Consider the following 13,857-nt stretch of genomic DNA (forward strand, 5'->3'; position numbering starts at 1 on the left):
GCTCCCTGAAAAGAGGAATATAGTGATCGTGCCTTCATTTATTTCTATATTTAATTCAAAGCTACCTGAAAACTCTCAAATTTCCTGTTGGGAGGGTATTTGTTTACAGCAAAACAGAAATTTTAATATCTTTCATTTACATAAGTTTAAAATAGAGAACACGAACTAGACTTGGGGACACATGGCCTTGGAGACCTGGCCCTCGAGGGCCCCAGTTCCTTGTAGCTGGTCCTTGGACGATATTTGCTTTTTCTGCTGCTGAGCGGGAAACTTGATGTCTCCTGTCTTGGGGAGGATTTGGTGGCCGAGCCGTCCCGTTTCCTCCTGTTTGGCCCAGTGAGTTGCTTCCACGAGCAGCAAACAGCCCTCGGTGGCTCCCTCGGAGGCCGCCTGCGCGCCCTGGTCACATCCTCGGCGCCCCCCACCCCGGCCCGGGCCTGGGGAGCCGCGGCGCTGGGCTGCAGGACCCGGAGGGGCCGGCCCTCCCCGAGGGGGCGGGGCCTGGCGCGGCGTCCCGGCCCCGCCCCCCCCGCCGTGGCGCCATCTTCCCCGGCCGCGGGAGGGGTCACAGGTCAGTGCCGGAGCGTCGCTGTGAGTGCAGGGGACGCGGTGATGGGACCGGGCGAGGCCTTGCCGCCGCGAGTAGGAGCCGCGGGGTTCCCGGGGCGGGGGCGCAGCGGGGGCGGCGGCGTGAGGGCCCCGCGGCCGGGCGGCCCTGGGCCCTGGGCCCCAAACCTCCCTCCCGCGGCGGTGCCCCCGCCGGAAGGGAAACGCCGAGTTCCTTTGTCTCGTTTTTGTGCGGGAACACCGGGGCCGTGTCACGGGAGCGAGCCGCCCGGGGGGAGGGCTGGGGCGGGGACGTGTCCTCGGGCGGCGGGGACGCGCCGGGCGCGCGCCCTGGGACTGCGCTCCGGGCCGGCAGCGGGTCCCCGTGTGTCCCCCCAGGTGCCCTGCGTTTCCTCGGGGAGAAGACGATGGAGCCTGGAAGCCGCGCAGCGGGCAGCGGCTGCAGCAGCCCCCCAGGCTTCTCCCGGGAGTACAAGCTGGTGATGCTGGGCGCCGGCGGCGTGGGCAAGAGCGGTAGGTGACGTTTCCTCCCGGAGTTCAGGAGGGAGGACGGCAGTGTCTGCGCACGGATGACCGCCGCCCGGACCGCGCGGGACACTGGCCTCGCGCAGTGGGGACACCTTCACATTGTTCCCAGGGCGCCGTGTGTGCACTTTAACTTTCGTTTCTTCTTTTGAAGCTATGACCATGCAGTTCATCAGCCATCGGTTCCCCGAGGACCACGACCCCACCATCGGTGAGTCCGATTAGGGGTGACATTTCCCCAGAAGCGTCTTTCTTGGTGTCCGTCTTTCAGATGGTTTTTAACGTTCTAATTTGAGCCTGTTTTCACGTCTAATTCGGATTTATTTAACAAGGGAATCATAGCAGGACGGGTAAACAAAGGACTATTTCCCTTTTTCTCGGTTAACTCTCTATGTACAGAAGCATAAGCTGTCTTGAATCTGTGTGTCGTTAACCGTTCATGGGACACTTTCTTTGTCATTGTTATGGGGGATATACTGTATTGCTAGATTAAAGGAAAAGTTTAAAGGCCACTTAACAAACCTTTTGCTGTCACTTCTCTCAGGGTCTGACTTGAGACTGACTCTGCAACTATGAGTCAGCTGGTTTGAACTTCCACAAAAGGAAGCAGAAAAACGAGTAGAGCCAGCCAGCTGAACTCTTAGAACCCAGGCTAGCAGAGCCTGGACCGCCCCCTCAAGCTCTTCCTTCACGTCCTTACGCTCAAGTTCATTAAATAGTAAGGCCCTCCATCGAGTCTTTTATAGTTCTCGATGCTCTGTTGTCGGCCAGAGGCTGTTAGCATAACGGGTGACTTTATTTTGCCTTTTTTTAAAAAAGTTGCTGTTTTCTACAAAGACTAAGAACGTCGCTGTCATTCCTAAACCACAAGGAAGTGGGTTGGACTCTAAGGGGTGTGATATCCCAGCAGAAAAGGGGTGGAGGGAGATGGGGCACAGAGGTCTGCCATATTACTAGTATTTTCAGGATGTGGCACTCGGCTCGGGTCCTGGGTCTCTAGGAAGGATTTCCATTGGGCCAGGCCTCTGCTGCTGTTTTCTGCAAAGCCAGTGAGTGTTCTGTGCTAACCCAGCTTTGAATGTGGTCATTTTATGTGAGACGGGAGAAATAGAAACAGTTCTTGCTTCTTCTTGTAAGAGATGAAATTTAGAACTTGTTCAGGATTCAAACACTGTGGGAATTCTAGGAAGAAAACAAAGTTAGGGTTTAGGACAATTTACTTAGAACTCCAAAAGTATCTTTTCCTTTCCTTAAAGTCCTCTGAAAGAGTTACGTACTTCTTTTAATTGATTGACTTTTTCCCCAATCAGCTACTCTCCTGACAAGATTAACTGATTCACCAGCAAATACTTGCCTCTCTTGAGTTCCTATTGTGTCCCAAGCACTGAGGTAGGCCCTGGCAGGTAGAGCCATGAGCAAAAAGAAACCAGTGTCTGTTCTCACTGAGCTTGTAATTTAGCACGTTTTGTTTCAAACTTTGGCTGCTAACTCCAAGAAGGAAAGTTTACGTTGTAACCAGTACACAAACAAGTATGTGTGTGTACTACATGTATACATATGCACACGTGTATATGTAATTAAAATACTGCAGAACTACACTTACCTCGTTATGTGTGGTGTGCTCTGGTTATTTTCTCTTTCTTGTTAAGTTTATGCTTGTTTATTTTAATGCTGGTCCCAACCCATTAAATTCATTTACAACTCACTAATTCTACTGGACAGTGACTTGTAGTCAGAGAAACATTGATTTAGTGAGTTCTTCACCTTTGAGGAAGAGTCAGATGCAGGGGTTCAAGAACAAAATTTTAAAAGGAAGTACGTCAGGATGTAAGCAGCAATTGTTTGAATGATGGAGTGATCAAGTGGGTTTTTTCTCTTCTTTTTTACTTTCCTGTGTTTTCCAAGGTTACTATAATATAATGATATGCGTAAAGTAAATTGCTTTCGTAAAGGAGAAATGGTGATGATATAGATTACTTACAAAATAGGAAAGTAAGTTATGATATTCCTCTTTTCTGTAGTATTAAAATGAGGAGGAACAATGAAGTATGGGTAAGCACAGAAGACTTTTGAGTCAAGGAGCCCTAGATTTTAATTCTGGCTATATCATTAATTATGTAATTTAATTCTGGGTATGTTACTAGTCAACATAATTAGTTACGGGGAAGACGTATTAATGTTTCAATTTTCCTTATCTGTAAAATGGAGATACTAATTTCTCCCTCACTGGATTATTGTGACTATTGAATGAGTTAACGTATATAAATTACTTAGTATAATGCCTGGCATGTAGTAACTGTTTAGTAAATGGTGAAGTTACTTTTCTCGCCTGATATTTTAAAAAAATTAGTAAGATAATCTCTCAGAATCCTTTTTTAGCTTAGAATTGTGGGTGAAGTCTTATAAACTTAAGCTATGAATAAACTCACATCATGGCTTATGTGGAAAAACAAAACAAAACCTTAGTCGAAGACCCGATTTATGTATCTCAATAGATTTAGTATTTTTCCTGAGAAAAGGAGGGCCCTTCAAGAACGTTGGTGTAATCTGATTTTCCATTAGACGGATTTTAAAGTAAGGTCGCATATTCATTGCTTGTGGGTTTACAGTACATCTTTCTTCCTTCCTGTAGAAGATGCTTATAAAATCCGGATCCGTATTGATGATGAGCCTGCCAACCTGGACATTTTGGATACGGCTGGACAGGTATCCAACCTCCGAATGCTATGAGTCAGGGTCTTCTCACTGTGGTAGAGGGGAGGGGAGGGCTTGTGCAGAGAAGGTCACTAGTTCATGTCTTTTAATTTTTCATGCACCCTGACTCAGGATAGCAGGTAATCAGCGCCTCTCTTCTTTAACCCGAAATAAAGAGCTAACATGGACGTCGTTCTGGGGTGCATCAGACCATTGATGACTCTTGTCTCCCTCTAGGCAGAGTTTACAGCCATGCGGGATCAGTACATGAGGGCAGGAGAAGGATTTATCATCTGTTACTCCATCACTGACCGTCGAAGTTTCCATGAAGTTCGGGAGTTTAAGCAGCTCATTTATCGCGTTCGCCGTACAGATGACACACCTGTGGTTCTTGTGGGAAACAAGTCTGATCTAAAGCTGCTGAGACAGGTGAGGACAGAGCTGAAAATGCCACCTGTAATCTGGTGGGTTTAGTCATTTTTATTTCAGTTTGTAGATTCTTCTGTCTTAAAATAAAAATTCAAAATTAGCTTGACCCTAACCTGGAAGACAAAGACTGCCCTCTATGTACTAGTGTGCTATGCTTTTAGATAAAATCTGGATTTTAGGAATCAGTTTGCCGGACAAAATCTACCGGATAGTAATTAGATGACAAGTAGGACTTGCGTTAAATGAAGGATCGTGGAATGGTCAGTCCCTAAAACCTCAGAAACAAATCTGTTTATGTCACATCAGAAGAAACTAAAATTAGACTTCCAGATATACTTCCGGAGGTGAGGGTAAGGAGCCCTGGGAGGGGAGAATAAGAGAAACTGTAGAGGATTTTGGGTAAGTGACACTCCGTCTAGGGCTTTGCTGCTTGGTGCAGAGTTTCTGGAGGCATAGGGCACGTTCAGGACGACTAGTGGAAGCAGTGAGTGGTACAGACTCCTTGGAAGTAGTTTGACAGTAGTTCAGTTCATAATGCTTCTCAGTTAATCCTCATTCGAAAAATCTCTTCACCAATTTAGATATAAAACGTTCACTGCTGGGCTCTTTATGGTAGCAAAAACTTAGGAAAAGGCTAAGTGTCCGAAAGCGGGAGAAGTTGTGGGACAGCCATGGTTGGATGTATCAGTTTTGGGTTCCTTCGCGTTTTCAGGATCGTGGTTTTTTTAAGTATAGCTCTCTCTGCCGTGCATTTTACTTTCTTAAAATGAAAAGTATGAAGAAAATTGGTATCTCTAACTGTTCCTTGTTCCCAAGCGCTGTCTTCGAAACAGAGTAGAAATAGATTCATCTAATCCGAAGGCAGAAGAAAGCTCAGAATTCGTGTCACCCTGTCCCCCCAACGCTCCAGGCACCCCTGATCGCTGAGCACCTGGAGGTGTTCTCCCCCTGTCCAGGTGGCCCCTTCCCCTGTGGGTCATTGTAATTGTTTCCTCCGGTGCCATTACACATTTTCTCACGGTTCCATTTGTAAAGGTCACCAAGGAGGAAGGGCTGGCTCTGGCCCGAGAATTCAGCTGTCCGTTCTTTGAGACGTCTGCTGCCTACCGCTATTACATTGACGACGTGTTTCATGCCCTGGTCCGCGAGATACGCAGGAAAGAAAAGGAGGCAGTACTGGCCATGGAGAAAAAATCGAAACCCAAAAGCAGTGTATGGAAGAGGCTGAAGTCACCATTCCGGAAGAAGAAAGATTCCGTCACCTGAGGTGGCGAGGCATCACCTGTGAACTGCAGTGCTTGGTCAGAGGGGTCCAGCACGTGCTTTCGTGAGCCGGGTCCTTGCTCTTTCTCCCGTTACGACTGTTGTTTTTAAAGTAACTGATGAAGGGGACATGCCTCCTAGGAGTTTTCATGATGTGGTATTGCAAATATTGTCTCTTAGCTAATTCTGATTTATTAACCCAGTGGAGCACTGTCTGCTTTTGAATTGTCACATTAGAATTTGATCTACCCACGTGTCGGGTTCTGTTGCTGATGGTAATGAATGAATTAATGTACGTTGTCGGTCCCCAGGGGGCCGCATGCACCGTGCATGTCTGACTGAGCTCTCCAGAGGAATGCATGGCCCCGCCTCCCCCTTCAACTTCGGTTTCCTGGGACTGTCCCCGAGAAGGACCTCCGTCTTCTGCACACTGTGCCTCCTGGAGACATAACAAAATCCACGCAGAGAAACCGGTGCCAAAGAGAGCGGTGCTGACGCCCAGCAGCCAGCTGTGGGACTGAGTACTGTACAGACAGTGGAGTGACGAGATTGGGGGGATCGGGCCGGAGTTTACAGGAGCTGGGCTAGAAAGAGGGCAGGGTCAGGACGGCGTTCCCAGCACCACCGGGCTTCTGTAAGAAACGTGCTGGGATGGGTGACAACAAACAGGAGTATATGACTTGCAGTGCAGGCTCCTCGTAGGATGTTATTTTACTCCTTTCAGGGTTTGGCCTTCCCTTCCCTTCAGAGGCTAACGCTGTGGGAACCATTTCTGGATTGCTAAACTTGCTTCATCTAAATCCCTGCTTGGGACAGCCATCGTCTGGACAGGCTTGTTTTCCCCGAGGTGCACCCAGCAATGCACTTACATTCATAGCTTCTAGTGCTTTCCCTTAGCCTCCCCGTGCTCGCCAGAAGAGCTGGGCCTGGCCATCTGCTTTAGGCCCTTCATCAGACCGACGGCGTTTTCCAGGCAGAAGAGACATCAGGAGTCTGAGTAAAATTGTGTTGCTGGCACAAGCCTCAGTGCTCTAAGAAAGCCTGTGGTGTTTCTGTTTAATGAGCCCGTCCTGAAGCTTTAAAACCCCCATGCGGCGAGTTCCTCATTGAAGATTTCTGTACGAGGACCCAGCTGAGTTCACCCCAGGGTTGTCTGAAGGTTGACAGAGCTCAGCCTGAGAGAATAGCACTTCCACAGCCTGTGCAGAGCTGACTATCGTCTGGGAAGAAACAGCTGTAGTGTTGGTGGCGAGTTCTCTCTTAGAATCAGGATGATTTTGATACCTGAGTACTGTGTGTAGGTTAAGTGTAAAAGTACTCAAAGCAATGTCACATACGCTGCACATTCCATGTCACTGAGTGGTGTTTGTATCCACTTTCAGCTCTGAGAACGTGGCTGTGTGATGCCTCTTAGAAAGCACACAGCTCAGCTTACTGTTTTCCGTTTTTATTACGGGCATGACAGGGTCGTTGGGTTCTTCCTTCTAGTCAATGGCACATGTTGCAGGTTTAAAGAAAAGTGCTGGCTGTGACTTTTTTAGCTGACTGGTGGTTTCTTTTAAAACGCCTGGAAATGTTTTTGCTACAAATGAGTCATGTTTTACGGTACTCAAGCCATCCAAAAGTGAAAGACCTGGAATTTGAAAATGTGCAGGACAGAAATCTTACTGAACCGTAGCACTGTGGAGAAGCATGAAGGTAGAAAAGAAATACAGCGCAATTCTGGATTTCACCACGTTTAAACCAGCTTTAAGCCTTCTGAGTGTAATGCCTTAGCTCTCATTACTGGTGACCTAGTGACTTGTTACTTTCATCAGCAAGAACTTGGACAGCTGTATAATTATTCGAGATAGTCCAGGTAGCAGAGAGCATTGTCAGAAGGGAAAGTCTGTTAGACCAGAGAGAATTTGTATTGTATAGAAGAACAATAACAAATCAGTGTTTTTAAGACTATCACTGTCATCTGTTTGATTGTTGGATTCATTAGCCCATCAGTTGGGATTGAGACTTCTCTTCGTGGTGCTAAATAGTCTGACGCATACGACGTGTTTGAGTCAGAGCTCTCTCCTTAGTGATCAATCACACAGTGTATGGAATTGATAAGTTCTAAATAGTCAGCTTTATCCAATTTGAGGGCATTATAGTCAATTACTGCCTGGAACTTGGAGGAGAAAAATTCAGGGACAAGTTGAAAAGCACGGGAACTATTCACGTCCAGGGCAGATGGGTAAGTTACACATTTAGAAGCTAGTGTCTAGAATCAGCTGTTTGGGATTCAGAAAGGGACCTGTGTTTTACCTTCTTGATATGTTAGCAATTACTGGTCTACTGGGGTGTGTGCGGAGGACATGTTTCCACTGACGCCCTTGTATATGAAGGCAGTTTGTATGATGCAATACAAAACTCCTAAAACACTTGTTGGGCTTCTCCTTTACTTCCCGATGTTTGGGTAGAAATGTTCAGAATCATTGTAAAGGGTCATTTTAAGAAAAACGTTGGATACCGTGAGATTTTATATTCTGGTGTCGTACAGGGTACCCTGCTCCCTGCGCCATTTGTCATGCAGGGTGTCATGCAGGGTCTTTGGTCCCGCTCCCCACATAGGAACGCAGGACATGGTGAGGCCAAAAAGGAACACCCACGGAACCATAGGTAGGGGAGTCATACCACTATATTCTCGCTGGCGGCTGGGTTGGAGACACAGGAAGCAGGAGCCACATAATCCACAACCTGCCATCCGCTTCTCTGCCAACCAACCTCACGTGCTAACTGCAATCCGCTCTTGCAGGCTCAGCCACCGTCTTCTTGCTAGCCCCCATTCTCTGCTAGCGTAGCCACGGCAGTTATATGAGTGGCCAATGGCTCACTGGTTACAGCTGACGGCCAACCTGCCACAGCTGATGGCCATCCAATCGCAGTTGATGACCATTTACTTTCTATGTGAGGTCGAGAGCCTGGAAACTGCTCTCTGGGGCTCTGTCCCCACAATGGGAAGTATTCAAAAACATGTTAAGAGCATGAGTTCTAGAACACGAGTGTCACGTGCTTGGGAGCATGTCATGGAATGCCCTTTCATTCGGAGAGATTACGCCTTGTGTGGGGAGACAGGAGAAACAACCTGAAGGCGCTGGCACCTTCGCCAGCTGGGCCAGGGTTAAAGTTGTTTCAAGGACGTAAACCGAGTGAGAGTGAGGAGTGAAATTGGAGGTGGTTGCTGGTATCTCCACTATGCTGACTGGGCTGCTGTGTTGTGGAGAGGACTTAGGTTGGACACTAAAAGCGTGTATTTCGTTATTTAACAGTTACTGAGTGGCTCAGGATCTGTCCGTGTGGCCCACTACTGAAACGGGGCCCAAGGGCCCGGCACTCCATTTTCTGCTTAACATCTGTCAGGAAAGGCAGCGGAACCACACGCCGTTTTAAGGGCCGCGAGGGATTCCAAGGAACGTAAAATAGCTCTGCTCGAGCTCTGGTGAAATGCAGAGAAATAAACCACGAGAGCGCAGTCTTAACACAGTACGTTATGTGCTCCAAGTGGGGAATGTCACAGGAACTCAGGCGGAATTAGCGTGGCCGGACAGGAGGGAGAGTGAGGAGAGCCTGAATTTAACCTGAAGGGAAAAGTAAAGAGATCAGATCAAAGAGACGTCACTTCTGAAGTTTCTCCTCATTCCTGCTTCTGTACTGCTTATTTTCTTTAAAAAATTATTTTCTTATATAAGCACCTGACAAGTAATGGCTAGGGTTGCAGCTTTTCCAAACTCAGTCTCGGGAAGGGTGAGACGGAGAGCACTTGCTGGTTCCACAAGCTCCTGGCGTTCTTGGTCCAATACTGCGAATACTGGGTTTGCAGTAAGCCTGGGTTTGTTCACCTTCGAATTAAAATCTGTTTTTCAGGTTATTCCTCCCCCATTTGACCAGCTCAGCTGGAACTGAACTTAGGTGGCACCGTGCGGGGAGCTAGTTGGAGAGAGTCTCGTCCTCTGACTAAGGGACCATTCACCTTGTTCTCAAAATACCTCTCAGTGATGTCACTGCACACATCCGTTTTGTCTTTCTCCCTTTTCTGCCCACTAAGAAGTGCTGTGACAGGTAGGTAGAACGTGAGTTAGAAGAAAACAAGAAAATAGCCACTGTGTTTATATTTTACTCAGAAGTTTCGACAAGTTTTTTCCAGAGAAAGTTGGGAGATGAGTCTGCCGCTGTTCCTCCTTGGTTTATTGCTTAGCTGTTTCAAGGGTGTGTGTGCTCTTGGCCTGCTTGGCCCACACCCTCATCGGTGAGGAAAGCTCGAGCTGCCTTAGCGCTCGTCTGCGGAAAGACCCGGACGCATCGCGTGGAACTGTGCTGCCTGTCTGGCCTCACTGTCAGGAGCACGGGACCAAGTATGGCCTGGAGGCTCCAGGATGGATCTTCAGGACTTGTGGTCAGAGGTCAGGTGACCGTTCCATGTCCGGATGGCCAGAGCTGGGGCGCAGACAGCTTCCTTCGGCTGAAATGTACGAGCTGACCTAACTGAAGACCCCCAGCACGTCCTTTCTGCTCCTAGGGGGTTCCAGCTGATTGGGAGGACGAGGCCACATCAAAACCTACATTACATTGACCAAAACAACACTTGGCAAGGATTAGGATTAACTTGGTAGGTGGGGTTAGCCCATGAAGGTGTCTCAGGAGGAGGAGCAGTGCAACATGGAGCAATAGAAAAGCCAGAACTGTGTAGAGGACAACTCCGACACAAGCTTTGAGGGTGGAAAGTCCAGACCGGATCACGTGACGTGAGGGCTGGGTACAGCCAGAGGCCAGCAGGGCCGGGCTGAGGGGTGGAAAGCCATGGAGGTTGGTCCGTCGCGAGCACAGGTCCCAAGTAGCTGGTGATTCTGCATCAGAAACAGCTGGAGAGCCATTTCGATTTTTTCTCCTTCTCTCAGCTTAGCCTCTGGAAATGTTGATTTGATGGCTCTCTGGTAGGACCCAGGAATCTGTGTAAAAACAAACCCCCCCCCAGGTGATTCTGCCACAGCCATGCAGCCGGCCTTGGATGAGTCACCGAGCTGGACCTGGGGGCTGTGGAAAGCAGTGACGGGCTGTTACTCACGAGGTGGGAAAAGTCAGTGGACGTACACCTGGAGGAAGCAACAAGAAAGGCTCTGGTAGTGTACAGGTAAGGAGACGGCATTGGACAGGACAAGCAAGAAAAACTTACAGGACAAAGGGCGGGGAGGTCTCCGTGTTGGGGGCGTTCTGAAACTGCCAATCAACTTTTGAGCACGAGTTGGCCCGTAGACAAAAAGGACTGGACATTTTAACCTTGCTTAACAAACAAACAAGCAACAAACCTTGAGGAGCAGCTTTTGGTTCAGTGTGTACATTCCACAGCACACATGACCATGTCATGAAGGCACCCAGCTTTTTGAACAAAAGCTGCTGGGGTGGGGACGTGTCATTTCCTGCCTGTCCCAAAGCTGGTTCTTGCTAGCGTTTATTACAGTTTGCTGTGAGCCAGGAGAAAAATCGTTCGCTCCCAAAACACCCCCACTAGGTGCTCTCCTTGGATCCCCGGCAGTAGAGTGTGGAGGTGAGGGGGGAGTGGAGGCACGCTTCTCGTGAAGGTGAGTGCAGGTGTGGCCTCCGCGACGGGGTAATCCACACCAAACGGTTTGCGGGAAGGCGTCTGCAGGTCAGTTTGGTCAGAAGTGACACAGTCCCACCCCAAACTGTGGCCACTCTTTACTTTCATATCCTTAGACTTCTCGAGAATACGTGGGTTTGACTGGCTACTACACATCGACCACCACCAAAAACAGTAACAGAAACCACTTCAGACCCAACTTCTGAAACTCCGACTCGGCCTCCAAGGAGGAAGGGGAAGCTAAGCCTTTGTGAGTTTGCCTGCATCCTAGATGGTACATATTTTGCTGCCGGCCTGTCTGCCTTCATCCAACAAGCCTTCACGGAGAGCCTGCTGCAGGCCAGGCTTGTGTTCGGTGTTGGGCAGTCCCCAGTGACTAAACAGACAAGCACACAGTTCTCGGGGCACCTCTAATTCCAACGTGCAAAGTCTCATGGGAGATTTGGACCAAAGGGCAGAAGAGAGCGCAGGGACACGCAGAGTGTCAGTCGCTTGCTGAACGGTCGTTACATGTTAGTGTGGAATCTGGTGGGAGGGAGTGGAAACCATGCACGTGCCCAGGTTCATGCCACTGCAGGTGACCCTCTGCCACATTCTTGAGGACCTTACAGTTAAGGTCACGAGCACATTCAAAGGTGCTTCAGTTCCCATTGGGCTCTTTCTGTGGCTTTCTTTGAAGTCTCCATCCGGTCAGCAGTGACGGTAGGAAAATACAGATGGTTCAGAAAAAGCCAGCCTGCTAATCCAGGCTCCACTGCTTATGAGCCGTGGAACTTGGAACAAGTTATTGAAACTCTGGACCGCAGTTTCCTCACCTGTTAAATGGGAATAATAATAATAGCACATATCCAACAATGTTGTTGGAAGGACTGAGTTTCAAATGTATAAAGTGCTCAAAACAGTGCCCAGGACACCTAAACATTCAGTCATGGTTGCCACTTTTGCTATTATCATTAAAAAGAAAACACATCGTTCGTTAGGGGCCCGTTAGAGCTTTGTAATTAGATTGACGCTGAATATCCCAGGTAAGGAGAATTACCAGCCCCCCCAGGCCTGAACACCGAGCAGTTAATGAGTGGCCAGCCTTTTCTCCAGGCTGTTCTGGGAGCACATCTCTTTCTGGGCCCGCGAAGCCTTACGGCCTCCTGCAGGGGCGTGTACGTGAGCACCAGGCAGAGTTCTGAGCATCCCAGAGGGGCTCAGGCGGTATTTCACCCAGTACCGTGTTAGGCCCTTGGATGGTCTCTGGGTTACTGTCTTATAAAAGCTCTGCTGATTACAAAGGACGTTCTCAGCCTTCCCAAAGAGGGGACACAAGCACTAGACTGTTTGTCTTCTCAACCCACACGGTGTGGGGGGCGGGCAGTAAAATCAGGATGTGAGGCACTTAGTAGGCCAACAACGCTCCTTGGAGAGTGTCGTAAGATCCCTGGAGAAAATACTTAGAATGGGAGTTCCTGCAGAAAACTGTGTGTTCTCTGTCGGTTGCCCACCTGGCGTCCATTTCTCCTTCCAGAAAAAAATGACATTTTATTCAAGAATCCACCTGTTTCCCATACTCAGTTCCAGGGCAATGGCAAAGGTAATCTCATCCTCCTTGCCTGTGATTGGCTCAGAAATGCCCAGGGGACAGTTTGGACCAGCAGGATTAGAAGAGAGAATTGCTAGAGGCGGTGGCTTGCCTTATTTTTCTGAGAGGTGTGCTGAAGCAATCTCCTCTCTCCCCCTGGAAATGAATGAGGACGCCTGGAGCCATGGGGGTGGGGGGTGGTTCTAGAAACAGAAAAGCCTTGGGATAACACTAATACTGAACATCAGATGGGCCCACAGAAAAAACCTGGGTCCCTGATAGTTTCAGTGACCTTCTGCTGGAGTCAGCTCCAAAACCTGCCCACCTTTGACTTGTAGTTGGGTGAACCAGTGCCATCGTGTTTAAGCCAATTCATATTTGGTTTCCTGTTAATTGTAGCCAAAAGCATCCCAAAGCCGAGATTCTCTTACCTTCATTTTGTTATACCATCATATTACTTGTTAAGACTGTCACCTAGAAAAAAAGGAATCTATAAAACTCCATGTGTGCCGTGATTGCAATCCTAAGCTAGTTAAAACAAATTGGAAGGAGCTATGCCCAAATGAGTCATCTCTGTCTGTAGCTGGACTTTTCCTGTTTCTACGAACATGTGCTTTATTTTGCATGTTTTCTGCCATGATCCTGAGTGACGGATCAGGGGAAAATGCACAGGAAATAAGACTGGGAGACAAAACGTTTGTTAAGGTTTTGGAATCTTAATGATTTTTTTCGAATTGTCCTACGATACGCTTCTTATATTAGTTTTGTCATTTAAAAATGTTTTTTAGTTCCTTCACTGAAACTTCAAAAAAAAAAAAAATAGGGACTTTTCCTCCCACTTCCTTTCTCTCCATCTCTAGCACACACTCTGGGGGGATCGTTTACCCAGACCGTTCCAGACCTTCAGGCAGCCAGGGAAATCCACAAGGAGCGGTGGGCAGTGGTCACGTCACCCAGACCTTGGCCCCAGACCGCGGGATTCAGCGGTGTGCCTTTTCTTTCAGAGCATTTCTTAGTTGGTAATGACATTTAATAGTGATTATGTGACAAATGCTTGTCCCCTGTATTGTACCCACAGTATGTGGCACCTGGCGGACACTTAATATGTAGTTGTTGGCTGATGCGTGAGAGCAGAATCAGCTGGTCTCAGCATTGCTTTTTGGAATAAATATGTCCAATT

At 48.3% G+C, this 13,857-nt stretch overlaps 1 protein-coding gene across 4 annotated transcripts; it reads left to right on the forward strand.

The window, feature by feature from the left end:
- The first annotated feature begins 533 nt into the window (after window positions 1-533).
- Window positions 534-5,676, forward strand: RIT1 (Ras like without CAAX 1). 4 transcript variants are annotated; one of them, XM_081025770.1, is made up of 6 exons: window positions 534-571; window positions 946-1,080; window positions 1,247-1,303; window positions 3,725-3,798; window positions 4,024-4,215; window positions 5,251-5,676. In XM_081025770.1, the coding sequence occupies exons 2-6, from the start codon at window positions 975-977 to the stop codon at window positions 5,479-5,481; spliced, it is 660 nt and encodes a 219-aa protein (XP_080881896.1). In that variant the 5' UTR covers window positions 534-571; window positions 946-974; the 3' UTR covers window positions 5,482-5,676. The 4 variants fall into 4 exon arrangements, with proteins under 4 accessions (XP_080881896.1, XP_080881894.1, XP_080881895.1 ...); XM_081025768.1 differs by having other exon boundaries at window positions 558-642; XM_081025769.1 differs by having other exon boundaries at window positions 562-591.
- Window positions 5,677-13,857: the final 8,181 nt, after the last annotated feature.

This window comes from Rhinolophus hipposideros (genome assembly GCF_964194185.1).
Source record: "Rhinolophus hipposideros genome assembly, chromosome: 19".
Classification (NCBI taxonomy): Eukaryota; Metazoa; Chordata; class Mammalia; order Chiroptera; family Rhinolophidae; genus Rhinolophus; species Rhinolophus hipposideros.